The 27,950-nt window shown below is 43.8% G+C and overlaps 1 protein-coding gene and 1 pseudogene across 2 annotated transcripts in view; one reads left to right on the forward strand and one right to left on the reverse strand.

The window, feature by feature from the left end:
- The first annotated feature begins 1,172 nt into the window (after nt 1-1,172).
- Nucleotides 1,173-27,950, forward strand: part of LOC149458310 (uncharacterized) — a 234,061-nt gene continuing 207,283 nt past the window's right edge. Inside the window, exons 1-2 of one of the 2 annotated variants that reach the window (XM_089682401.1) lie at nt 1,185-1,355; nt 17,842-20,560. In XM_089682401.1, coding sequence (XP_089538527.1) covers nt 17,853-20,201 — 2,349 coding nt within the window. In that variant the 5' untranslated portion in view covers nt 1,185-1,355; nt 17,842-17,852 and the 3' untranslated portion in view covers nt 20,202-20,560. Of the gene's footprint in view, nt 1,356-17,841; nt 20,561-27,950 lie in introns of those variants that run through there. The other variant, XR_016313473.1, reaches the window with a different exon arrangement.
- Nucleotides 12,196-14,453, reverse strand: LOC149458311 (uncharacterized; annotated as a pseudogene).

The raw sequence follows: 27,950 nt of genomic DNA on the forward strand, positions 1-27,950 counted from the left end.
ACCCATATAGGATGTAAAAGCAATCGTTTCTCTTTCTCTCTGTCTGCATTCTTGCAGTCATTAAGTACTGGGTGAGCTGTGATTGGTCACAGCTTGTCACATGGTACAAGGCTGTTGTGAATAGTTGATCATTGTGAATAATGATCTGTGATCATTCACAGATTTCACACGTAGTAAGCAATGATGTCACAAGTGACATCTTGCTTACTACTTTGCATGTGATCACTGATTGGCCAATCAGTGATCACATGATCGGGACCTCGTACAGAGGTCCCGTCCGACGATCGGTGTTTCACTGTGTCCGGAGGACACAGCGGGCACTGGATCGCGGTGCTGCACGCTCCCAGGGAGCGCGCACAAGCAGGGTGCGGGGAGGCCATTTATAAACATCCACCCCCCCCTGCACTGCCACCGTCCTGCCGTTTATATGCAACGGCCGGTCGGGAAGTGGTTAAATAAGGGCAATAATTGCCACCTGTTTTTCAAAGAATGAATGACCTCACTAATAGAACTCCACACTGCTATTATTTTGAACACGCCCCTTTCAATGAGTGATTCAATGACACAGAATCAGCAGCATGCATGTCATGACTGTTGGGTCTGTTGGATTTCTATGACTCTACTACACCTGCTAGGAAATTATCTGCCATGTAGAAATATCATTTCCACCAAAAACAGCGATTGATCCGGTTAGTGATGTCTGACTGCTATTATGTTGAACACAACTGTATATTGAGCCTGTATACTGCGTATTGATGGTCCCTTTTTAAGCTTTTGCAGCTTTTCCTGTAACTGATTAGAGGAGAGGATCAGATACAGAATCTCAGGCATACAAAGCCTTGACACACCTGGAAGTGTCAGAGGTGGAGGAAAAAAAGGAAAATTTATTTTTGTCATTATAACAAAAGGAAATCGGGTGAGTAGTCATTGCTTGGTTTAACAGATGTATTGAGCCTGTAGCTCAGTGGTTCTCAACCTTCCTAATGCCGTGACCCTTTAATACAGCTCCTCATGTTGTGGTGACCCCCAACCATAAAATTATTTACCCAGTAATTATAATTCATGAGTGTCGTTTTACCTCCAATACTGCTGCTTTCAACACAGTAGCTGCTTTCAGCACAGTAGCTGCTTTTAACACAGTAGCTGCTCTTTACACATCGGAAATATGTGTTTTCTGATGGTCTTAGGCGACCCCTGTGAAAGGGTCGTTCGACCCCCAGGTTGAGAACCACTGCTGTAGCTGCAAAGCATTCTGGGATGTGTAGTCCGGATGGGACAAGGAGACTGGGACTGCCTACTGCCGCACTTCCATTGAGCTATTACGGTGAAGCTAACAGCAGGATCTGGAAACACAAGTAAGGATAGACAGAGGAAGACATGGGCAGTGCAGTGTAGGATTACATTAGACTGGGGCAGGGGCGGACTGACCATTTGGAAACTCTGGCACTGCCCGAGGGCCCGGGGTCAGCAGGGGGCCCCATGAGACGCCCCTGGTACCTGTTTTCATAGACTTTTTTTGAGTTTGGGCAAGGACACAGGGGCCCTATGATCCCCTATTGCCCGGGGGCCCCATGAGTTGTCAGTCCGCCCCTGGACTGGGGATTCTACTTATCAGGTTTACACTTGAACAATACAATGCTGATTCAAACCGTCCCCCCCCCCCCCCCGTCTGCTTCTTGTACTGACTGTGCCGATCAGACAAGCCAAGCCACTGATTCTGAGCCCTTCTTCCTGTCCTCCATCAGCTGGTTCAGTCCCGAGCTGCAGACTCGTTCACCACGACATGGGGGGGCTACCAGTCCTGGAAAGATGGACCGTGGACAGGCACAGCCCCTGGCAGATCCAGACTGGGATTTTCTTGTAGCAGTCCACGCTGGTAAAGCATTGAAAGTCCACTATGTAATGACTTACCCCAGGCATGCATTGAACATGAAACAAATCATCTTTATGAAACTTAAAAGACTTAATTTCCTGCCCTTACCCCCCCTCCCCGGTCACACCGATCCCGACTTTTTGAAATTGTGCGACTTACAGTGAAGTCAGGCGATTTCCAAGTAGGAATGTCATTGCGAGTTCAGGTGCGATTTAGAGTTCAGGTATGATTGCGAGTTCGGGTGCGATTTAGAGTTCGGGTGCGATTTAGAGTTCGGGTGCGATTTAGAGTTCGGGTGCGATTTAGAGTTCGGGTGCGATTTAGAGTTCGGGTGCGATTTAGAGTTCGGGTGCGATTTAGAGTTCGGGTGCGATTAGAGTTCGGGTGCGATTAGAGTTCGGGTGCGATTAGAGTTCGGGTGCGATTAGAGTTCGGGTGCGATTAGAGTTCGGGTGCGATTAGAGTTCGGGTGCGATTAGAGATCGGGTGCGATTGCGAGTTCGGGTGCGATTTAGAGTTCAGGTGCGGACACAGATGTCTATGCAAATCGCAACAAAAGTAGTGCATGCACGGCTTTAGAAATTAATACGGCTCCGACCAAGTTGCAACCGCACCGATATGACCGCTGTCATTCTAAGAAATAGTGTGTGACTTGGCATGCGATCTGCAAGTTGCATGGCATGCAAATCGCATGCCAAGTCGCACCCAGTGTGACGGTACTAAATGTGGACGTTAACTCGTGACAATAAATTTATCTTATGCTATTGAAAATGTTTTATTAAGTGTTCCTGCATGGCGACCACTTCCTGTTATCTCACATATATATATTCTTATTATATCCAAATTTACCCCCCTAACTCCTCCCACAGTTTTTACACTACATAGACAGTAATATACCGAAACGTGCGGATTGTTCCCGATTGGTGTGCTATTACTTTGTGGAACGTTTCGCCGAATGGTTCACGAAATATCGCCATTTTTGTGGTGAAATTGGTCCCATAGGAATGAATGGCGGAATGTTCAAAACTAGAGTGGGAGCTGACAAAAGCTAGAGTGTGAGCTGAAAAATCAGGACATGATTTCTAAACTGCCATCACTCCCTCATTTTCAAGCCCACCTACACAAATCTTATATCAAAACGTTCAGCTATCCCTGCTGCCACTAAAAATGTCCACGGCTAAGCCATAGTCCTGATAGTTTTCACAACATGACCATTTTTTTGCAACTCACGCCGCTGATTCTCACAATATAAAGCTCTTCGGTGTAGGATTTATAATTTTTAAACTACAACCATTTGAAAATGGCAACCCCCAGTGAAGTGAGCAAGTGGGAGCAGTTTGTTTTTAACCGCTTTTCTCTGCCCTTGCTGTAGAGTGAGTTGCCATAGGAACCCAGGTGTGTGAGCAGGCAGCAGAGTAGAGGCAAGAACATTTATTTCAGGTACTTATATAGCGCCGTCAATTTACGCAGCTCTTTATATATATATTGTACATTCACATCAGTCCCTAACCCTCAAGGGGTGTACAATCTAAGGTGCCTAACTCACATTCATACATACACATACAAGGGCCACTTTAGACAGGAGCCAATTCACCTACCAGCATGTCTTTGGAGTGTGGGAGGAAACCGGAGACCCTGAGGAAACCCACGCAGGCACAGGGAGAACATGCAAACTCCAGGCAGGTGGTGCTGTGGTTGGGATTCGAACCAGCGACCCGAGTACTGCCAGGCAGAAGTGCTAACCATTTAACACTACACACAAAGTGGTAGTTCTGTCACTGAACAAAAAGAAAATGCAATCCAGTTTTGCTTACATGGACGACCCTGAAATTCTAGTCCGGAAGAAGCTAGAGGACTACCATAACCCCTTCCCTGGGCAGTTGAGAATATCTAGAAAAAAAGCGTATCTAAACCCAAGAACTAACAATGGTAGTATTGCAGCTTATCGCCCCTTGGATGTGGTGGCTGCATTCATTTTCTTTTTTCCCTTTTCATTTTAGCCCGATGATCCTACCCATTAACATGCTTCCTGTGCTAGGGCAACCGCCATACTGAGAAGCAGGTAGTGTTAGGACTACACAACACCTCCCCCTTTACTGAATAACTGGAAAAAGTGTTTTGTAGTCCACAAAGATGGCAGGTAACAGAGTGGAATGGACTAGAGTACAGGAATTTTTGGTTTTACAGGTTTTTGGGCTGGATAAACATTTTGTTTCACTTGTAGAATAGATATTATTATAAAACACTTTCAATGGCATATTTAACAGACAGACCAAAAGGGAGCAAATAAAAGAAATGTATTGTGACACCCCGGTTTCAACAAGACCGACTTTGAAATCATGCGACTTACAGCGAAGTCGCACGATTTCAAAAGTCGGGGGACATGACGATTTCAGGTGTGATGTGCACTACATCTGACACAGATGTCTATGGAAATCGCATCAAAAGTAGTGCATGTACTTCTTTCGAAATTGGTGCGGCTCCGAGCAAGTCAGAACCGCACCGATGTGACCGCTGTAATTGTGGACAATGGGGTGCGACTTGACATACGGATTTGAAAGTAGCATGGCATGCAAATCGCATGCCAAGTTGCACCCAGTGCTACCTGTGTGTTACAGCTTCCATACACTTAAAACATACGGCGTATGGCCACGTGGGATCCCAGCTCTCACATTGTGCTCACAGTAAAACATATTCCCAGAAAAGCCTCCAGGATCTCAGGCTGTGAGGATGAAGAGTAGGGTGGGAGGCAGAGATCTGTGAGGATGAAGAGTAGGGTGGGAGGGAGAGATCTGTGAGGATGAAGAGTAGGGTGGGAGGGAGAGATCTGTGAGGATGAAGAGTAGGGTGGGAGGGAGAGATCTGTGAGGATGAAGAGTAGGGTGGGAGGGAGAGATCTGTGAGGATGAAGAGTAGGGTGGGAGGGAGAGATCTGTGAGGATGAAGAGTAGGGTGGGAGGGAGAGATCTGTGAGGATGAAGAGTAGGGTGGGAGGGAGAGATCTGTGAGGATGAAGAGTAGGGTGGGAGGGAGAGATCTGTGAGGATGAAGAGTAGGGTGGGAGGGAGAGATCTGTGAGGATGAAGAGTAGGGTGGGAGGGAGAGATCTGTGAGGATGAAGAGTAGGGTGGGAGGGAGAGATCTGTGAGGATGAAGAGTAGGGTGGGAGGGAGAGATCTGTGTGAGCAGCAAGGGATTTCCGACACGCGTCCGTATGGGGCATTCTGCAGCGACAGCAGCAAGCAATGTCATATATTGGGTGTGGGAAGTTGTCTGACATGGAAGTCTACACAGGATGACACCTGACAGTTTTTCACCTTGTTTGTCTATTCCTGACTACCTCGTAACTAACTACCTTCATTTTGTAAAGTGCTGCGAAAACTGTTCGTACTGTTGGTTCCTCCCATGCCCGCCTCCAGGATTTCTCCAGGACATCACCTATCCTCTGGAACTCCCTACCCCAATCCATCAGATTATCACCTACTCTCCTCTCCTTTTAGGCGCACCGTGAAAACCCATCTCTTCAGGGAAGCCTACCCCACCCCCTGCTAACTTGCCGACCTCCTCCACTCTTCCTACCACCCCATCCCCCACAGCTATCTCCTCCTGTGCCCCTATCCCCTCCCTCCTAGATTGTAAGCTCCAAGGAGCAGGGCCCTCGATCCCCTCGTGTTTTGCATTGTATTGTTATTGTTCTGTCACATGTTCTGTCCCCCTTTGTAATGTACAGCGCTGAGCGAACTATTGGCGCTTTATAAATACTGTATAATAATAATAATAAATCCTGTATAATAAACATGCAGGCTCCCATTTTATGATTTTTTTTTTTCACATATTCAGGCGTTTTTGGCCTGATAGATTTTAATAAGAGCTAATTTATTCATTAATTACAGGTACTTATATAGCGCCGTCAATTTACGCAGAACTTTACATATATATTGTACATTCACATCAGTCCCTAACCCTCAAGGGGTGTACAATCTAAGGTCCCTAACTCACATTCATACATACACATACTAGGGACAATTTAGACAGGGGCCAATTAACCTACCAGCATGTCTTTGGAGTGTGGGAGGAAACCGGAGTACCCGGAGGAAACCCACACAGGCATAGGGAGAGCATGCAAACTCCAGGCAGGTGGTGCCATGGTTGGGATTTGAACAAATGACCCGAGTACTGCCAGGTGGAAGTGCTAACCATTTTAGCATTTTTATTGTACTTCCATCTCACTGATCTCACCCCAGATTAGACAGGCCAGATCTAGCCCTGCTCACAAGAGATATTTTGTTATGCTCAGCAAACACACTTTTAATGACAATTATACAATGTTTTCATTTATTTCAGGCACTTGTACAGCGCTGTCAATTTACGTAGCGTTTTACATATATATATATATATATATATATAGTACATTCAAGTCAGTCGCTAACCCCCAAGGGGCGTACAATCTAAGGTCCCTAACGCACATTCATACATACACATACTAGGGCAAATTTGGACAGGAGCCAATTCACCTACCAGCATGTCTTTGGAGAGTACCTGAAGGAAACCCACGCAGGCACAGGGAGAACATGCAAATTCTAGACAGGTGGTGCTGTGGTTGGGATCAAAAACAATATATTTGTTTTTGTGCCTGAAGAACACCTCTCCCTGAACTGCTTCTCTCATCTTACTCCTGAAGATTGATACATGTGCAAAAACACTTCAAAATCACCATGACTGTGCTCAGGTGGGAATGCAGGCTACATTGATGCCTGAAGGCTTGTGCGGCTCAGGGAGTACGCAGCGCGGCGATCGCCGGTGCGCTGTGTCCCTCGGACACGGGATCATGGAAAGAGCGGAAGATGTCGGCTCGGTCATGTGATCAGCTGTGTCCAATCACAGCTGATCACATGTAAACACGGAAATGCTGATTATCGGCATTTCTCTCCTCTCGAGCTGTCATGCTGACAGAGGAGAGCCGGGAATCGGCTTTCCGCAGAGGGGACATGTACACTGATCATCAGGGTACTGATGATCAGTGTGGCCCCAGAAGTGCCACCTGTCAGTGCCCATCAGTGCCAGCAGTCAGTGCCACATATCAGTGCATACCAGTGCCCATCTGAGCTGACTATCAATGCCACCCATCAGTGCCACCTATCAATGCCAATCAGTGCCACGTATCAGTGCTGCCTTTCAGTGCCCATCAGTGATGCCTGTCAATGCCCATCAGTGCAACCTACCAGTGCCTCCTCATCAGTGCCCCCTGTCAGTGCCCATCACTGCAGCCTCATTAGTGCACATCAGTGAAGGAGAAAAATCACTTATTTACAAAATTGTATAACAAACTAAGAAAAAACTTTTTAAAAAAAATTTTTCAGTGGTTTTTGGTTTGTTTAAGAAAAAAATAAAAAACCCAGAGGTGATTAAATACCACCAAAATAAAGCTCTATCTGTCTCAAAAAATGATAAAAATGCCATATGGGTACAGTGTTGCATGACCGCGCAATTGTCATTCAAAGTGTGATAGCGCTGAAAGCTGGAAATTGGCCTGGGCAGGAAGGGGGTAGAAGTGCCCGGAGGGCAGGAAGGGGGTAGAAGTGCCCGGAGGGCAGGAAGGGGGTAGGAGTGCCCTGTAGGCAGGAAGGGGGTAGAAGTGCCCGGTAGGCAGGAAGGGGGTAGAAGAGCCCTGTAGGCAGGAAGGGGGTAGAAGAGCCCTGTAGGCAGGAAGGGGGTAGAAGAGCCCTGTAGGCAGGAAGGGGGTAGAAGAGCCCTGTAGGCAGGAAGGGGGTAGAAGAGCCCGGTAGGCAGGAAGGGGGTAGAAGTGCCCGGTAGGCAGGAAGGGGGTATAAGTGCCTGGTAGGCTAGTGGTTAAAGCCCAATTTGTTCGGTAGAAAGGTTAGGGTTTTATTACTTTGACCCCGTTGTTGACTCTTCTCTTCACATCTTGCCCTGGTGGAAGCAATTCACTGCTGGCATTTGGAATTATTGCATTTACTGCTGACTGTACAGGTTTTTATAGGGCTCAGGCACATGGGGTATACAGTACTCCTGTGATCAGATCCATAATTTCTACAGATCTAAATACAGTAGTATTGCATTCTATGGGAATATGCAAACTAGTTCAAATATGGGCAGCACAGTGACTAAAAGGTTAGCACTTCTGCCTGGCAGAACTTGGGTTGTTGGTTCGAATCCCAGCCATGGCACCTCCTGCCTGGAGTTTCCATGTTCTCCCTGTGCCTGCGTGGGTTTCCTCCGGGTATTCCGGTTTCCTCCCACACTCCAAAGACATGCTGGTCGGTTAATTGGATCCTGTCTACATTGGCCCTTGTATATGAATGTAAGTTAGAGACCTTAGATTGTACGCCCCTTGAGTGTTAGGGACGGATGTGAATGTACAATATATATTTAAAGCGCTGCGTAAATTGACGGCGCTATATAAGTACCTGAAATATAGAAAATATTGGTCCACAGTGTAAAGCTGCATAAACCAAAAATGGAAAACTGCATTCCAAAAACCTGTTCAGAAAGTGTATTTATTGCTTTTGCACATGAAAACATTTGTGTTTGTTTACAGAAATATACTTTATTAGTCACCTTTGCTTATCAAGGTTGATATGTAAATGCCGTGACTGTGTAATCAGCGGCATCTGCATTGTTGATTGCACTTTATTGATATTAACATGTCAGTCCTGAATGGCCTCCTAGGATACTTGACCACAGGCCTGTGCTAGACTATTTTTCGCACTAGGCAAGACCAGCTACTTGCACCAACTCCCCCCCCCCCCCCCCAAAAAAAAAAATTTTTTTTTTTTAAAGAGAAGAAAATATTAAATCAACAAAGCTTGAAACTGCTACATTTTTATTTTAATTTGCAAAAATAAATGTCTCCTAGATTGTAAGCTCGAAAGAGCAGGGCCCCTGAACCCCACGTGTATTGTATTGTTACTGTATTGTCTCATGTTCTGTCCCCCACTATAATGTACAGCGCTGAGCAAACCAGCACCAATATAAAAATCAGTGTCACAAATGGACTGTATCTGTTGATGGCAATGACAGGGTGACAGTTGCAGTGAGTGAAGGATCTACACTCTGACAGATCCCTGGCTGGAATTCCCCAGGCAATGGAAGGAGATAAAACGCTGTGACAGCAGGCAGCTGAACTGAGCGATCCCACACAGTGACAGATCCCACACAGTGACAGATCCCACACAGTGACAGATCCCACACTGTGACAGATCCCACACAACACGCCACCACCAACAATGACACAGATCAGCAGGCCCAACAGGCACGAGAAGAGCAAGCTGTGGGAGCGTGATGGCGTCATCACTCACTGACACATGGCACATGTGATGGCTGGCCTAAGTTATAACTATTGTGTCTGTACCATAAGTTATTTTCTGAGATGTATGTATGTGAAGTAAGACAGAGAGGGCCGGGTGATGGGTAGGGATCTGTAGTCCAGCAGGCAGGCCTGTTAACACTGTTTGAAAATTTTCAGTTCAGCAGATTCACTATGTTGTCGACTAAAACAGGAACTTAGGAGGACAATGGATTTCTATCCTATCAGTGTGTATTTTTCTGTACTTTGTAGTGTTTTAATAGGATAAAATAAGGGGAAACATATATGTATTGCAGTGATGTACTATATATTTAATTTTATTCTGACCGTACACTTTAAAAAGGAACTAAATCTGTTGATGTAACTTTCCAAAAACTGTTACATTCAAGACATGCCTTGAATGATAACTGTCATAGTTGCTTGCGTCGTCCACCAAACTTGTTAAGCCATAAAAAGGACTGGTTGTCAGGGACCATCGCGACGCATGGGTCTACACATGCGTAGGTGTCTGTCAAGACGTGCAGGTAGCAGGACACTAGGACCCAGGCGCACCTGTCGTCTTGACAGTACTAGGCAGGCACTGGGACCTAGGCTGCGCCTGTCAGGTGCAGGGCGGGCTACTTAAACCAGCCCTGCACAGACACTTGTTGCCGAATGGTCTTTTGTATCCTGTTGCCTGTGTTGTGAGTACTCTGATCCGGATTGTCTGACCTTGTTGCCTTCTCCTGTCCTGACCCCTTGGCTTGCCTGACTCTGCTCCTGGATGTTCCCTTATAGATCCGATCTTTTGGTATTGACCCTGCGTGTGACCTGACTATCTTTTGCCTATCGTCTTGTACCTCACCGACCCGCTAGTTATCGACCAGGATTGTTTGACTCTGACTTTGCATTCGTCCATCAATCCCTCAGGAATCCCCTGGGCTCCCTCACATCAGACTCTTAACCTGCTGGAGCCCTTGGCAGACTCCTCTACCTCTGATAGAGATACCTAGCAGCTGCGACCTGGTCCCGGAGCGCTCCAAGTTCATCCCCACCATCAGGGGCCCTGGTGAACAAGTGCTCCGGTACTTAGACCCTGTACTCTGGGGAGGCTCTATCAGGGGACTGATAGAGGTGCTGTCAGGCGGTCCGTTACACTGGTGTTATAACTGATCACTTATGCAGCACCATGACAACTGCAGATCATAGTACCCCTTCTCATTCACAAAAAAAGAAAAAAGTAGTATAAATAAAGACATAAGTCAGTTTTTGACAAGTCCTTTATTAAAAAAAAAATAAAGGAACGCCTGCTCCACAGGGGCAAATGGATGGCTGGTTAGAACCTCTAGGACTAAGGAGAGATCCCACCTAGGAAAGGTAGATCTAGCAGGTGGACAGATGTTCAACACTCCCGATAAATCTGATTTACAGAGGATCCTCTGCCCACTTTGTACTGGTTGCTACTGATATTTCAGCCACCTGAACTTTGAGCAGGCTCAATACGAGGTCCAAATCAAGACATGTCTGAAGGAACCCCAATATCTGTGGTCTTCATGGAGAAATTGGCTCAAAATCTCTTCCTGTGGCATAAAAAACAAATGTGTCCCAAATGTTTGCATACATAGTATTTGTTGTTGGTTTCCTAGCCTTAAGAGTGGATATGACGTCTGGGGGGCAACCTAGGGATTCAAACCTTCTCTCAGCTTCCATTCTCGAAGGTCTAGCTTCTGCTGGTTTGGATGAGTGAATCTGCCTTGTCAGAAGATTATTATTATATAGGATTTATATAGCACCAACAGATTGTACAGTGCTTTACAATGTGAGGGCAAACTGAACAGTTACAATACAACTGAATACAGGAGGAATCAAAGGGCCCTGCTCGTTAAAGCTTACAATCTAAAAAGGGAGGGTCAAGTGATGCAAAAGGTAATAACTGTGGGGGATGAGCTGATGGAGAAAATACATGTACAGTTAGGTGGAGGCAGGATAGGCTTCTCCAAAGAGGCACTTTAGGAGCACTGATTTTCAGCCATGTGTCTCCCCACACAGCCCCCCCCTTCAGCTCCCAGGGTGAGAGGTTGGAGACTCATCCCTCCTATTAACACTGAAAGTTTCCAGACTCAAGGGACCCATAGACTACAGAAACACAGGTGAAACTGCTAACCAATTTCCCCTCTTTGTTGGCACTTCCCTGAAATCTCTCAGCTAGGGCTCTCAAAAGGAACAAAAATAACGCCACTCCATGACGTATCCATGGCACCTTCTACACCCCCAGATAGACCATACTCTGTGTTAGAATCATTTGGCTTTTTTGGTAGTTTATTAGCCACCCGACTTCTGTTAGACTATAACAGGACCTGTCTGTGGGAGATGAGCTGATTCAGGTTGTTCGCTAAGAAGAGAATGTCGTCTAAAAAGTGGTATAACCGGAGTCCCCTTTCGGGGGCTAGGATCGAGACTAGCACCTTTTGTGAACACCCTGGGAGAGGTACATAGACCAAATGGAAGGCATTTTAACTGTTAGTGGACTTGACCCACTGCAAACCTTAGGTATTTTTGAAAGGTACAAACAGATATGCATCATGGAGATCTATCAAGACTAGCCAGTCTGCTGGCTAGAGAGCTTGAATAATTGACTGAAGTGACTCCATTTTGAAGGTTTCGAGGTGTGTGTATTTATTGAATCCTTTCAAGTCTATCATGGGCCTCCATCCACCTGTTCTCTTTTGGACTAAGAACAGGGTGGAGTAGAAGCCCGTGAACTGGGACTTGGAACTGGAATGGCTGCCACCTGGAACTGGAGGGAATGTTACAAACTGCTTTAAGGCCAGTGCTTTCTGTGGGGAGACTGGAGTTTTCCATTTTTCTTAAGAACTTCGAGGAGGCGGATGAGAAAAAGTCTAGAAGTGTCCATAATGGATTGTTGATAGGTCCCAAGGATCTTGACAGCGAATTGCCCAGACTGGCATGAAGTGTTTGTCTGGCTGCAACCGGGAGTGTCTTGGCTGGCCTCGTGTCAAAAAGACTTAATTCCCTGCTGGGGAGCAGTGAGAGTCCTATTTTTCCTGGAGCCTAAGAAGGACACCTGGGTGCCTCTCCAGAATTTTCCTGCATCAATGTTTTACCGCAATTGTCTGAAGTCTCTTGACCTTGCTGAAATTTAGATGCGCAAGCTGTCAATCTTCTCACTCTTCTATCTCAAGAAAGTAAGCCATATTTGCCACCCATTACTCTGGATATAGCCCTGTCCAGTATTTCTCCAAGTAGAGCATTCCCATCAAATGGAATTTTTCACCAGTTTTTTACTTTGATGCTAAATCAGCCACACCGCGTACAGCATTTATCTGGCTGAACAATGGATTGTATCTATCATGGCTTCCTCCACAATGTCTGCTGAAAACTTCAACTCTTCCAGAGCTTTGATCATGTCATCCTTTAGAATGTCTTGACGTAGAGCCACCTCTATATTTTCTGTTCAGGCCCTGATGGCATTAGACACAGATGTAATTGCAATTACAGGCTTACATGCTGCCCCTGATGCTAAATAACCTCTCTTCAGATCCTAGGTCTATCTGCCTATCCAGAGGATCCTTGAAGGAAGACAAATCATCCATGGGTAGAGTTATATTCTTGTCTAGGTGTACAACTGCTTCATCCACCGCTAGCATTGAGTCCAAAGTTTGCATATCAGAATCTGCCAATAGACACAGCTTGTTGATTCAACCTAAAGATATATTTTGTCTGTCTTCTCTCTCGCCTCCTCAATAACCTCTCTAATCTCACTCATTAGGGGAAAGACCATTTGCTTCTTCTTAAGGAAAGGAAAATATCTCTTTGATTTCTTTGGGGGCCCCTCTGGATCTTCCGATACAATAGCGCTCTTGACCAGTTGAATAAAGGGATGTGCAAGGGAAAAACTGAACCTGGAGGGCTCTGAATCATGTGAGGGATCTTCCAAAGATGAGTATCTGGTGGCACAACCTGATGGAAGCAGAGGGGTACTGATAGTTGAAGGCCCCGAAACATTAGGATCTATATCTGGAATTTGTGCTGCTGAAGGCGGAAGGGGTCTTTCTAGGCCCGTTTTTAGTAAGTCTGAAACCTGCTGAATCTCAAGTTTACGGTTGGATGCATAGTCCCTGAGACAGCCGTTACACAGCAGCTTATCTGATAGTAGCAGAGCACCACATGGCCAGCATTTCTTCCTTGCTGAGTGAGCAAAGGGAGAGGGAGAATAATGTCATGGGAGTACTTGTGGCACCTAGAGGATCCTCTGGACCTCTTCTGGGCGAACAGAGCTGGGAACGAGATAAAGATTTAATTACCAGTGAACTAGCACACTTTTTTTTTTTTTTTTTTTCTCTTACCCTAAGGTACCCCTTACCTAGTGGAAACATGAAGATCTTGACTGTGTGGTGAATTACGCCTGGTAGACCGGGCAGGAGGATCAGCTGGAAGATAGAAGGAAAGTTAATCAAGTATTTCTAAGAAAAAAGGTACAGTAGACTGGATACAAATTCCAAGGTAGCTGCACTAGTAATCAAACGTCATGGCAAGGGCAAGGCTGACGAGCCGACAGCAATTGTCATGTCGGACCGACAAAATTTAAACCGAAAAAGGGTGGAAAATGATGCAACTTCCCGCCCCCTAACCAGAGATAGGCTGCCATCCAAAACTATGTAATTTCCCTAATCAAAGATGGCCACCGGTCCCAAAAACCACATCGCGCATGCATGAACTGCACAGAGCCATTCTCAGAAAAGAGTTGCACCATGCCTGCACAGTACATCCTGAGGCAGTGTCTAAGTAGTGAGTAGATGTAAAAATTTAAATAAACTAATTGAGAGAAAGATATAGCCACTGAGAGAACCTAAGAAGAAAAAAAATACAAGGAGCACACCTATCTTGATGCAAAGACCATGAGAGAAGGCAGGCTCCTGTGAGAAGGCTTTGCGTACCCCAAAAGATTCACAGAAGGGGTTCCCTTTCTTATCAGCATTGTTAGCGATCCAAGAACAGGGACTGCACCTGGGAGAGGCTGAACCCGATGGAAGCTGCACTTGGCAGACATAGGTTCGTACTGCTACTCTACCAGTCATAAGGTATGAGAGGAAAAAGGGAGAATGCTGGGGAGAGCGAGAGTGTCTTACGCTTATGATATTCATATGATATAGTCCTGAGGGAGGAGTTGGGGCGGAGCTCTATCACCTGCATGCTGCCATGGACGTGTCGGGAAAATGTTTTGAATGCAGTTGTCCTGATGTTGGTAGACATTTTTGCAATGTTTACATTTTCAGACATTTCATATTGTGATGCCATGTACAGTGCTGTGAAAAAGTATTTGCCCCCTACCTGGATTTTGTTTTTGATTTTTTTTTTGCATATTTGTCACACTTAAATGATTTAGATCATCAAACTAATATTTAATGTTACACAAAGCTGTCCAGACCTGGCTGGCCCTATGTGAAAAAGTTATTGCGCCCCCCTTGCTAAATCATGAATAAACTGTGGTTATCCACATTTTTTTGGAAGGATAAATTTCACTTGTCACACTCACGCCTGATTACTGCCAGACCTATTTGAATCACTTAAATAGAAGCTGTCTTACAAAGTGAAGCATGCTAAAAGATCTCAAAAAGCAACACATCATACTGTGATCTAAAGAAATTCAAGAACAGATGAGACGCAAAGTAATTGATATGTATTCGTCTGGAAAGGGTTACAAACACATTTCTAAGGCTTTGGGACTCCAGTGAACCATGGTGAGAGCCATTATCCACAAATGGAGAAACGTTTGAACAGCGGTGAACTTTCCCAGGAGTGGCTGGCCTGACGAAATTACTCCCAAGGGCACAATCACTAATCCAAAACAACCTCCTAAAGAACTGCAGGCCTCAGTTTTCTAAGTTAAAGGTCATTGTTCATGATTCAACAATAAGAAAGAAACTGAACAAAACTGGACCCATGGGAAAGTTCCAAGGAAAAAGCCACTGCTGACCAAAAAGAACACATAGGCTCAACTCACATTTGTATAAAAAAAAAATCTTGATTATCCCCAATTTATTTTGGCCAAATATTCTGTGGACTGATGAGACAACTTGCCATAATTAATTAACCTCCTTAGCAGTATTCCCGAGTGTAGCTCGGGGTAAAGTTTCAGTACCAAAAGCGGTAACCTCGAGCTACACTCGGGCTTACCATGCAGCGCTGCATAGGGATTCCCTGCAGAGCTTACCTTGTCCTTCGCTCCCACAATGTGTCCCCTGCAGCGTCCCCGACCATCTCCTCCGGCCGATGCTGGCATCAGGCTTCTGTGTTCCGGTCCCTGTGACGTCGGGACGTACGGGCGGCGGCGGGAAATTTGAAAATTTTTAAAAAAATGTCTTTTTTTCCAAACAAATTTTACATAGTAAAACATTGCTGTTTCAACCCATTTCACATACATTTTGTCCCGAGTGCTTTGTCCGGCGTCCTGCCTGCATTTTGACTGTTCTTTCTGCCTGGAAACTGAGAAACGTCCACGGCGTCCAAAAAGTGTCCCTTTTAGGTCAAAAGCGGTTTTAGACCGGCTAGAGAACAGCGATAGTAAATCAGAACCACTTGCAGAATTGAGTGATGATTCGTGGGGGAAATTCGTCATCAGACACTAAAAACGATTCTGCGACTTTGCTCTGCAATGTGCGAACTTGACGCTAAATTTCAAATTTCAGTGTTTTCGGTTTGATTATATTATTGAATTAAATTTATTATTATGTTATTATTTTTTATGATTATTTATTAAATTATAATTTATGATTTCGTGTTTCAAGTTTTATCCTATCCGGGATGTTTACTAGACTCTTGTTCGGACAGATTTCAGTGAGTTATTCCTAAAAATTACAGGCCTACAATAAAAAAACTACATATTTCCATGCAAAATAATGGTACCGCTTTCAGCACCAAAAATCTGAAATAATCATACCGCCAGGGAGGTTAATGGAAACATGAATTCTGCACTCTACCAAAAATTCATGAAGTAGAATGTCCGGCCATCTGTTCGTGACTTCAAGCGCAGTTGGATTGTGAAGCAGGACAATGATCTGAAACACACCAGCAAGTCCAACTCTGAATGGTTCAAAAAAAGGAAAAAAAGGTTTTGGAGTGGCCTAGTCAGTCTGGACTTAAATTCCTCCACAGCGATGTGAAAGACTCATTGGCAGTTATTGTAATCAGTAATTAGGTTTAGGGGGCAATTACATTTTCATATAGGGCTGACCAGCCAGGTTTGGATAGTTTTTTTTTTCTTTTAATAAATGAAATGAAATTATAATTTAAAAACTGCCTTTTTGTATTTTCTTGGATTCTTTGTGCAAAATTAAAATTTCTTTAATGATCTGAATAATTTAAGTGTGAAAAATATGCAGAAAAAAAACCTCAGGAAGAGAGTAAATTTTCACAGTACTGTGGAAAGCATCACCAGCAGGGTGGATAAAAATCAATGATTTTTAAAATTTTTTTTTTAAAAATCGGATTTTTTTTAAATAAAATGCTTTTTGAGGAAAATATATTACCATCCAAAGGTTATTCCATCATGAAATAAAGATTCGTTTTTTAATTATGTAGAATAAGGCTGTATATGTTTAATTTTCTTGGTAAATAAATTCCATGAATCCATTCACAATGTCAGGCTCTCCAGAGGTTTCTGTAAGATTATTGGGCAGTTTCTCTGCCTACAAGATATTATCACAGATGATCGGTTTACTTTTGCAGTTCTCAAAACTGAATTTGACTCAGCGGAGATCACAGGCCTCTTCTTCACAGCAAAAATGTTTATAACATGAACAGAGTTAAGAAAAAGACCTTCATCCTAACTTCTACAAACCTCTGAATACAGAATCAACCCCTTCAGTGCTGAGTTTCAAGACGTTCAGTGAATTGAATAGAAACAATATTTTTCTGATTGTTTGGAGTGGAATAGATCTGCACAAGAAGAAAGTGAGACTAAGTGTGAGGAGGGAGGGGCCGACAGTGTGAGGAGGGAGGGGCCGACAGTGTGAGGAGGGAGGGGCTGACAGTCTAAGTTTCTTCAAATATATATATTTTGTTTAGCCAAATTAGTTACCAAACATGGATGTTTAAGCAAATCACAGATGCTGGAATGTTATTGTTTCAGTTGAATAAATCTATTTAAATTGTTATTATTAAGGTAATGATTATTTTTCTCCTTCCTAAATACAACAGAAAAGTTGTCCAAATATGAATGATTAACCTATTAAACTGGGGATAAAAAAACTAATATGAAAAGTTGTTATTCTAAAAATCTTCATCTACTTGTATATTAAAGTTATATCGGCAAGAATTAGTCTTTATGTAGAAAACTAGGATTTACATCAAGCCTTACTGACTAGTGATTTAAATCGTGATTTAAATCGGTTTGATATAAATCAAATCCACCCTGATCACCAGACAAATATTTTTATTTTTTTCCATGTAACGTTAATTTATATTGGAAATACTGGGTACAGTGAAGTATATGCTGTTACAGCTAAATACTGACTGCCTTGGAAAGCCAAAAACTGGAAATCAAGTTTTTTTTCTTTCATTTCTTTCTGTAATCCGTCTAATTTCACTACAACTATTAAGCTTGTTTTTAAACTATCCAATTGTTTCCCACTTTCTGCAGATACTGTCATCATGCCCAAGTGCATAATAACTAAATGCCCTCACAGGACCGGAGGAAAACCCACTACTCCAACTGTAACTTTGCATGGTTTTCCTAATTCCATTGAAAGAATAAAGCAATGGCTTCTGCAGACTGGACAAACATTCCAACATTTGGACGAACTGGCAGACATCATCCTGGAGGGAAAGCGCTGCGATTTGTACCGGATGTGTTCCACTCACTTTGTTGAAGACAGCTATGTTAATACGGGTAAACGAAAGAAACTTAAGCGCACGGCTGTACCCACTCTTTTTCCAGAGCCACCAGAAGGTAGATTACTAATTGAGGAACTGCACATTATTGAATCAAAAAATCGAGAAAGCCAAACAGATGTTGAAGGTGGTTCCTCTGTTTGCTTCCTTTGCGGCATGTCACCAAGTGTTGCATCCAGTAAAAAAATGTTTGATCAGTCCACACAAACTGAATGGGGTCCTACAGTGTCACAAGTGCAGCATATTTACCTTTTCGCTCATACTACCCCAAATATGGAAATTGAAAAATCCCAGGAAGCAGCGTGCCCTAATGCTGCAGCTTGTATACCTTTTGAACGCATGGAAGGGTCATCCAATGAGGATAGAGTTAAAGCATTGGTAATAGATCCTCTAAATGCATTCATTGAGTTCAGTGTCCCACAATCACCTTCACAGATTGAAGAACAGCATACTCAAGGCAGCATTATTTCATTTGCACTAAATGGAGGATCAAAATTCGGGGAAACTGTAAATGAAAGACAAGATGAGGACTACAAACCATCACAGGAAAGTGTTTATGGTTCAGAAATAAGGACCCAGAAATCCCTTTTGGAGGATAAGCAACACAATGGAAATTATATTGCAAACATGGTGAATGAGTCCAAATATATTGTTTTTGAGCAATGTCTGGATAATTTACTTCACAAGGTAAAGTGTCAAGATCCAAGTGGTTGCAGTAAAGTTGTTCATAAATACAACAAAGAATTTCATGGGTCAGCAGTTATCATTCGTGGCACTTGTGAAGATGGACACTACTTTCGGATCTGGGAAAGTCAACCTAAAATCAAACGCTTTTATGCTGGGAACATTCTGCTTGCAGCAAGTCTTCTGACAACTGGTCAAACCTTTGACAATATTCAAGCATTTCTTAAATGTTTTGGCGTTCGCCACATTTCAGAACAAATATTCCACCAATATCAGAGGCGTTTTATATTTCCATCAATCCATGACTTCTGGAAGGTGCAACATGATCAAGTGCAAAACAATTTGCAAGGCACACCAGTAGCCATCTGTGGTAAGGGGCAATGCCATAGTACAAGTCACCACACCAGATATTGTGTGTATACAATGATGGACATGATATCTGATAAAATCTTTGATTTCGAGGTAGTTCAGGGCTCTCGGTGCACTTCCTCCATTGAGATGGAGAATCATGGACTTGATATCTGCATGTCCCGAGCAATATCAAGCGGACAGGACATTGCTTTTTTTGCTTCTGAAAGGAATATGAGTGTGCAGAAACATATGAGGACGAAACACCAACAAATTCCTCATCAGTGTGATGTTCAACATTATGCCAAATGTCTCAAAAGCAAGTTAATATTTGCCTCTCGTGGACACAGCGGGATAAGCATAAAGCCATGGATATCCAAAATTCTTAAACATTTCTGGTGGTGTATTCAGACGAGTAAAGGCGATGTGGCTCTACTGAAAGAAAAATGGCTGTCTCTTCTAAAGCACATACAAAATATCCACACATGGCATGATGGTGTTCTTTATCATAAATGTGCTCATGCGGCATTATCTGAGGAGGCTTATTCTGGAATTTTATGGCTTAAAGAAGGAACAGTTGCATATGATAAAATTTCGAAAATCATTTCCAACCCTGAACTTATGGAACATCTAAATCACCTGGTTTTTAATTGCCATACAGGTATGCTAGATCTCTTCCATAGCAACTTTTTGAAATTTCACACTAAGTGCGTTCCTTTTTCTATTGATGCCATGGAAGCCAGAACAAGACTAGCAGCGATAAGATACAACTACAACATTGACCGAATACCAGCTTCTACATCCACTACTCCTCTAGGATTTAAGCTGCTTACACCAAAGAGAAGAAAAAAGTGGCTACTGCACACCATAAATGAACCAGGGACAAATACACATCTCAATTTTATCCTACAGGACACTCTCAGAATCGCAGAGGGTGTTAAGACAAGCACTTGGATCTCAAAAGGGCCTTTTGTTTCTCAGAACATAATGAAAATAGAGAAACCAGACAAGCTGGATGTTGGTACAACACAAGTTTCCAGATTAATTTCTAGGAAAAAAAGGTTAAAAGCAGACTAAGAATAGGGTTGTTCCTGAAATCTTGGCTTATAGTTTACTTTGTAGCAGTATAAATGCCTTTTTCTTTTCAGACCATCTGTCCATTTCACATTGTTAGCAGTTGCCACTTACAGTTGCAAAGCTACTCAGGTACTGCAGTCTTCAGCATGATTGTTCATTTTATTTTATAGTTTGTGGGTTGTTCTAACGCCCTCACCTTTACAAGTCAATTTGCATGTTTCCCTTTAATTTAATTTGTAAATGTGATATACTGGGTAATTGGTTTATTGTTGACCTGCCCTGCTACATGTTGGCCTGTGTGCAGTTTGACATACACCTAAACCCTTTCATGCTCAAATAAACCAGACTATGTAAACAAATCTACAGACCTTATTGAAAAGAATAGGGTGAGCAAAACCAGGAAAAATAATATTAATCTTTTCCTTATTATGTATGACACAAGAAGGGGTGCTTGCCAGTGGGGGTTTCACGGAGAAATGGTCATCATACATAACCCAGTATTTAAGGAAAGCTTCATCCCCATGGGCTTCACTATATCCTTTTTCCAGGAACCTCGTTCTCAGAATTGCTCCTTGCTGTTCATAGTCAGACCTGGTGGTGCAAGTTCTTTCAAGTCTGCAATATTGCCCAAAGGGTATATTGTGTATCCATTTTGGGTGGTGCTTGCTGGTGGTATGTAGGTAGGAGTTGCTGGCACTGGGTCTGAAATGTGTTCGAGAATGTAAATGGCAGTCGGGATCCACTCTTCCAAATCCAGAAAAATAAGGCATGTTTCATCTACTGTATGTGTAAAGCTTACGCCAAAGGGTTATTGTTGCAGTAGGTAATTAAAACCATCTAGCTCCATATCCAAGCCTTGCCATATAATAAGGATATCATCGATGTATCTGGTGTAGAGTGCTAGATTGTCTCGGTAAGGGTTAGAATTCCAAATGCTGAGCTCTTCCCAATACCCGATGAAAAGATTGGCGTAGCTGGGAGCAAATCTTGCCCCAAGGCAGTGCCCCTAGTTTCTGTAGAACTTGTCTAGAAAAGAGAAATAATTATGTGTAAGCGTGAACAGGACCGCTTTCTGAATGAATGCAGTTTGTGTGGGCAAGATGTTGCTATGATGCAGGAAGTATTCTATGGCTTGCATGCCATATTGATGCTCGATTGAAGGTGTAAAGGGACATAACATCCAATTCCTTGGAACCCGGACGCCAAGTGAAAGAAGATAAGATCTCCAACATGTGGCCAGAATCTCTAACGTAAGAGGGCAGATCAAATACCAATTCCTGGAGGAAGTAATCAATATAGCATCCTAGATTACTAGTGATGCTGTCCATACCCGCTATGATGGGTCTGCCTGGTGGGTTTTTGAGATCCTTGTGTATCTTGGAGATGTGATAAAAATAAGGGGTAGGAGGATACTGTTTATATAAAAAGGAGTATTCATCCATAGATAGTATCTTAATTGTTAGTGCTTCATCTAACAATGATTTGTGGAGGATGGGATCGCTATGCAGTACCTCGTAGGTGGAGGGGTCCCCTAATAGCCTGTGGGCTTCGGTAAGGTAGATATCCCTATCCTGGATAACCAGGCCCACCCCCCTTATCTGCTTGCCTAATTATAACATTTTCTCTGTTCTTGATACTAGCCATGGTAGTGGTAAAGTCATCACATCCCCCTATAGGAGTTATATTGGAGGTCTTCTTGGGTCCACAGATCTTTTTGATTTCATCAAATACTACTGCAAAAAAGGTAGGGATGAAATTGCCTTTTACTCAGTGGGTAAAGAATGTGGACTTGGTCTAAAATCTGTATGCATGACCTCTCTAGTGACTCTTGGGTCTGGGCTTTCATCTGTATGTGGATGGGCCCCCAATTCAATATCCAGATCATCACAGTCTCCCTTCAGGAAGACGCTTTTCCAAAAATTGGAAGCGCAGGGTCATTGCTGACTGAGCTGGTGTTTCAATGTTGGAACCTCCTATAGAATTGTCGAGGGGTTCATTTCTGATATTGAAGTATTTTTTGACTGTGAGGTTCCTGATGAACTTGTTCAGGTCAATAAAGATTTCAAATAAATTGGAGGGATTTTTCGGGCCAAAATTCAGGCCCTTTAGCAAGAGGTTGAGTTCAGTTTCAGTGAAGACTAAACTGGACAAATTGTAGATTTTATGGTGGCATGTCTGGGCACTATTTATTTCCTCTTTTGGAGTTTCTTGCCACCTTCTTTTTCCTCATCTCCGCCTCCTTTTCTTTTCCTTCCCATGTTCCTCCGAGAGGCTGGACTGGGCCGTGATGGTATGGTGGAGATGTGGGTCTCCGACGGGCCTGCCTCTAAATAAGGTGAGGGGTGGGAAGAGGGTTGGGAAGGAGGGGTATGGGGGGGAATGGACGGAATGTGGTGGCGCATGGGATGTGGACGTTGAGGGGAGAGATGCAGTAATGAAGGGGTACTATGCATGTGGACGCCCTTTTATTAGAAGGGGTGGTGGACCTCTGTGTGGGTGCCACTGCGCTTGGGGGGCCCTGGGATGAAAGGTAGTATGGTGATAGTGATTGTGGGTATTTCTGTTGGAAGGAGTATGTCTCTAGTGCCCCATGGGTGGATGTCTGTTGAAGTACTTGGCATGTTTATAGGGGGGTTTAGGGGGCTCAACCCCATTGCCTTGAGTTCTCATGTCAGTATTCATATAGGAGACCTTCTTCCAACTGAACTCCCTGTAGATAGTCCTGTCTGTCCCTTTTCAAATGTGCCTGATTTTTTTGCTAATGAGATCTGTTTCAAAATTAACCATCTCCTCATTAATCTAAGCTGGTATCCTTCTCTATTATAGTCGTAACCAGTGCTTCGTGGTCAGACCACGTAATGGTGGATATAACAGAGGAGGATATCCGCTGCAGTAACCACTTATCAACTAAGCATAAATCAATACTGTACGTGAATAAGAGTGGTGACACAATGAAAAGTATGTTTAGTCCCGCTCATTTGCATTTAAACATCGCCAGGCATCATAGACGACGTAGGTGAGGCACATTGCCTCTAGGTTTGGAGGACATATCTATTTAAAGGTCCACTGTGAGATTGAAGTCACCGCACATCAATAGGTTGCCATATTGTTTGGTGGAAATTTTTGTTGAGGACTTTGCGAATGAACTTTAATTGCCTAGTGTTCGGAGTGTATATATTTACCAAGGTGTAGGGCTTGTTATTGATATCACACTTCAGGACAAGGAAGTGACCCTCTGGATCCTAAATCAACGTATTTAATGTGAAGCTCACTGAGTTTCTGACAGCGATCAGACCGCTTTTCTTAAATGTGAACATAGACATAAAAATGTGGGGGAAGTCTCTTTGGGAACATTTTGGGGGCTGCGCCACGTTGGAAGTGGGTCTCCTGCACTGCCAATATGTCTGCCTGATGAATTTTGGCTTCCTTCCAGGGAGAGAAGGGTTTTGCCGGGTGGTTGAGACCTCAAGCATTTATGGACACCACCTTAATCATCTGGATAACAAAACAAATGGAGATCTGTAGGTTGACACATTTGGACGTCTGGTACAAAGGATATTGTCAAGATAGCTCTATGATTTTGTTTAAGATCCATTACAGGAGAGATTCATCAGAATGTCTGTGGTACATCTTGAGTGTATGGAAAACTGAAGCTGGAGAGATGAGGCCATAAGAAAGGTGAATAGAGGAATGACAGGAACTGGAAGTAAGATAGTGGAGCATTCTTGGTTGCCCCGGTTAGAAATCGTAACAAGTGACTGAAAAGGATAAAAAAATTTTCTGTATGAACTGTGCGCAGATAATCTGCAACTAAGAAAGGGAGCTAGGTTAAGGCTCCTGTGGTCGAGACCAACATATGTTCGTGGTTTCAGGAGTTGATTTGATGCCTAACGCCCCTGCAGGTAGGTAGGTAGGTGGTCTTTTTCCTTTTCCTTGGGGGCCCAATCAGGTACCAATGGTCACACCTGGGCAGAGCTACGAGATCTCGGAAAGTGAATGCACTCAAGTCACCTCAGTTGCGATTGCAAACACTTCAGCTTTATTGGCATAACATCAGGGTTTTTATACTGTAGCCTTTGGGCAAACACACCCTCAGACCATCCAATCAAATACATGTACATTATTTTTACCTTAACTCAACAATTATTTCTATGAGGTCTGCATTTACACTTTTCTGCCTTATCTGTCACGCCATATCTGGTCTAATGCCCTGACCATGGCTATAATCTGACCCAAATGCCCAAGCTGTGGTTACAACTTTTCAGAAATGAGAGTAAAGAGTATCTGCATTTTTGTAAAGTTTGCAAAAACACTTATTTCTACATGAAGCTGGCATAGACAGTTTTTTGTTCGTGTGTACAAACTTCATATATATGTGTATGTTAAACAAGGTGTAAGGGACCACCTGACAGCACCTCTAGCAACCCACTGGTTGGGCTTCCCCAGAGCGCGGAGTCTAAGTTCCGGAGCACTTGTTCACCAGAGCCCCTGATGGTGGGGATGGACTTGGAGCGCTCCGAGACCAGGTCGCGACTACTGGATATATCCACCAGTGGTAGAGGAGTCCGCCAGGGGCTCCCGCAGGGTGAGAGTCTGATGTGAGGGGACCAGGGGGTCCTAGAGGGATGGATGGAGGAGCGAAAGCTAAGTCAAACAAGCCGAGTCGGTAGCCGGGGGGTTGGTGCGGTACAAAACAGTAGGCAAAGAATGGTCGGGTCACACGCCAGGTCAATAACAGGAGATCAGATCTAAAGGGGAACATCCAGGAGCGAAGTCAGGCAAGCCAGGGGGTCAGGATAGGAGAAGGCAGCAAGGTCAGACAATCCAGATCAATAGTACTCACAACACAGGTATCAGATAACAGGAATCGCAGAAAGACCATTCGGCAACAAGTGTCTGTGCAGGGCTGGTTTAAGTAGTCCGCCCTGCCCCTGACAGGCACAGCCTAGGTCCTAGTGCCTGCCCAGCACTGTTATAGACGACGGGTGCGCCTGGGTCCTAGTGCCCTGCTGCCTGCATGTCTTGACAGACACCTACGCATGTGCAGACCCATGCGGCGCGATGGTCCCTGACACAAGGATCTTGTATTAGTGTATACAAAATGGATTAAGTTATATTCCATTAATCCTTTCAGCCCCCCTTTTAGATGTTGTTTGGAAGGCGTCTTGTGAGAGACTACTTGCCAGCTATCAGCCAAATGTGATAGAGCAGCCTGTGGCAAAGTGGTGGAGGAGAGGTCAGGGAGAATATCCCTGGTGCGCAGCAATTGAAGACCGTCTTCCAGGGAGGAGATGAGTGTGGAGGTGCCCTTATATGTCACAGACAGTTTAGCTGGATATCTCCATTTATATCCAATGGAGTGGTTTCTCAGGGCCTTGGTGATAGTGTTTTAGATTTTTGCGTTGTCTTAGGGTATGCTGACTGATCTGGAAGTATTTGCAGGTGATTCGCGCCATCTGAAATCTTCTCTTTTATAGAACGCCTCTAAGATTTTTTCTTTGGCTTGATAAAAATGGATTCTTAGTAAAACATCTCTTGGGATGTGTGCAGGAAGAAAAGATGGCTTAGGAATCCTGTGGACTCTGTCGATAGTTAAGTTTGCAGGGGATAATTCTGGTACAGCTTTGTGGAAGAGGTCACAAATATAGTGTGGTAGTTGAGATGCTTGAATATCTTCAGGTATACCACGAATCTTTTAAGTTTTTGAGTCGAGATCTATCCTGCAGATCTGCAAGCTGATTTTTAATCCATGCCATGTCATCTTTTTGGGCCTCGTGGGCATCTATTAATGAGTTGAAAGAGTTGACATATTCTCCCATCTTATCTTCCACGTGTCCTAATCTATCTCCCAGATCTTGTACTTCGGCTGCAACCTTATGGATACAGGAGACTAGATCCATTTGAAGGGATGCCCTTAAAGAGAGTAACATGTTTTTCAACATGGTATCTGATACTGGGTGTCCCAGTGTGGGGAATGTAGCGATGGGGTCTACTCGCGGAGGTGCGTGTGTGTGTAGCAGGCCGATCGCTTACCTCCATCAGCAGATCATCTTTGCTGGCCTGAGAGTCTCTGCGGGGCCGGGATTTGACTGGGCTCCGTGTGGAAGGAGTGTTTGCTCCGGACTCTCTGTATCTGCTTGCGTGGGTGGTTGGACTGCTCCGACTTCGTTTGAGTCCATGAGCGCTAGAGGCATATTAACGGCACTTGGGGATGGTCTCCCGCCACCATCTTTGTGTAGTTCTTTGTGGAGAGTCGGGAAAAAACCTGATTAATTTAGTGGGCTGTTGTGTTTCTCTGCGGTGCCGTGGCATGTCTGATGCTCAGCAGGGTCTTAGGTAGCTGTAGAAGGTTGTGGGGTGGTGAGGGAAGCGTAGGCTTGTCGGTAGGTCTCGCTGTTAGCTCACGCGGCCACGCCCCCCGAAGAGCCGTTTTTAAATTCTTGTGCGTTAATTCCAGCGGCTCCTTTGGGGGTGAGCGTTACATTACCAAAAGCAAATCAATTCTATATCTCTGGCATAACCAATATGGATTTTCTTTTTGACCAATATACTTGGAAACAAAAGGGCTCAAATGTGCATAATCTTTACAAAAATGGAGGTAGTGTTTTAAAAAGGTATTATATTTGAATATGAGAATACCTTTTTAAACTCTGCAAATAGACTGCAAATTAACTTGGAAAATAGCAGTTAAATGCACTGAATACACAAACCTTTTAGAATTGGCACAATAACATCAATAAACACAATATTCATGTACAGTGGGGATCAAAAGTTTGGGCACCCCAGCTAAAAATTTGTATTAATGTGCATAAAGAAGCCAAGGAAAGATGGAAAAATCTCCAAAAGGCATCAAATTACAGATTAGACATTCTTATAATATGTCAACAAAAGTTAGATTTTATTTCCATCATTTACACTTTCAAAATAACAGAAAACAAAAAAATGGTGTCTGCAAAAGTTTGGGCACCCTGCAGAGTTAATATCTTGTATTGCCCCCTTTGGCAAGTATCACAGCTTGTAAACGCTTTTTGTAGCCAGCCAAGAGTCTTTCAATTCTTGTTTGAGGTATCTTTGCCCATTCTTCCTTACAAAAGTCTTCCAGTTCGAGATTTCTGGGATGTCCGTCACGCACTGCTCTTTTAAGGTCTATCCATAGATTTTCAATTATGTTGAGGTCAGGAGATTGTGAAGGCCATGGCAAAACCTTCAGTTTACGCCTCTTGATGTAATCCCCCGTGGATTTCGAGGTGTGTTTAGGATCATTATCCATTTGTAGAAGCCATCCTCTCTTCAACTTCAGCTTTTTCACAGATGGCATCAAGTTACCATCCAAAATTTGCTGAAATTTTATTGAATCCATTTTTCCTTCTACTCGTGAGATGTTCCCTGTGCCACTGGCTGCAACACAACCCCAAAACACGATTGATCCAACCCCATGCTTAACAGTTGGACAGAGGTTCTTTTCATTCAATTCTGTGCCCCTTCTTCTCCAAACGTACCTTTGCTCATTCCGGCCAAAAAGTTCAATTTTAACCTCATCGGTCCACAGAACTTGTTTCCAAAATGCATCAGGCTTGTCTATATGTTCATTTGCAAAGTTCAAACGATTTTTGTGGTGAGGACGTAGAAGAGGTTTTCTTCTGATGACTTCCATGAAGACCATATTTGTACAAGTATCTCTTTATAGTGGAATAGTGTACCACAACTCCAGTGTCTGCCAGATCTTTCTGGAGGGATCGTGCAATCAAA

The sequence above is a fragment of the Staurois parvus genome, unplaced genomic scaffold (genome assembly GCF_062004578.1).
Source record: "Staurois parvus isolate SC_StPar_1 unplaced genomic scaffold, SC_StPar_1.0 ptg000288l, whole genome shotgun sequence".
Taxonomy (NCBI): Eukaryota; Metazoa; Chordata; class Amphibia; order Anura; family Ranidae; genus Staurois; species Staurois parvus.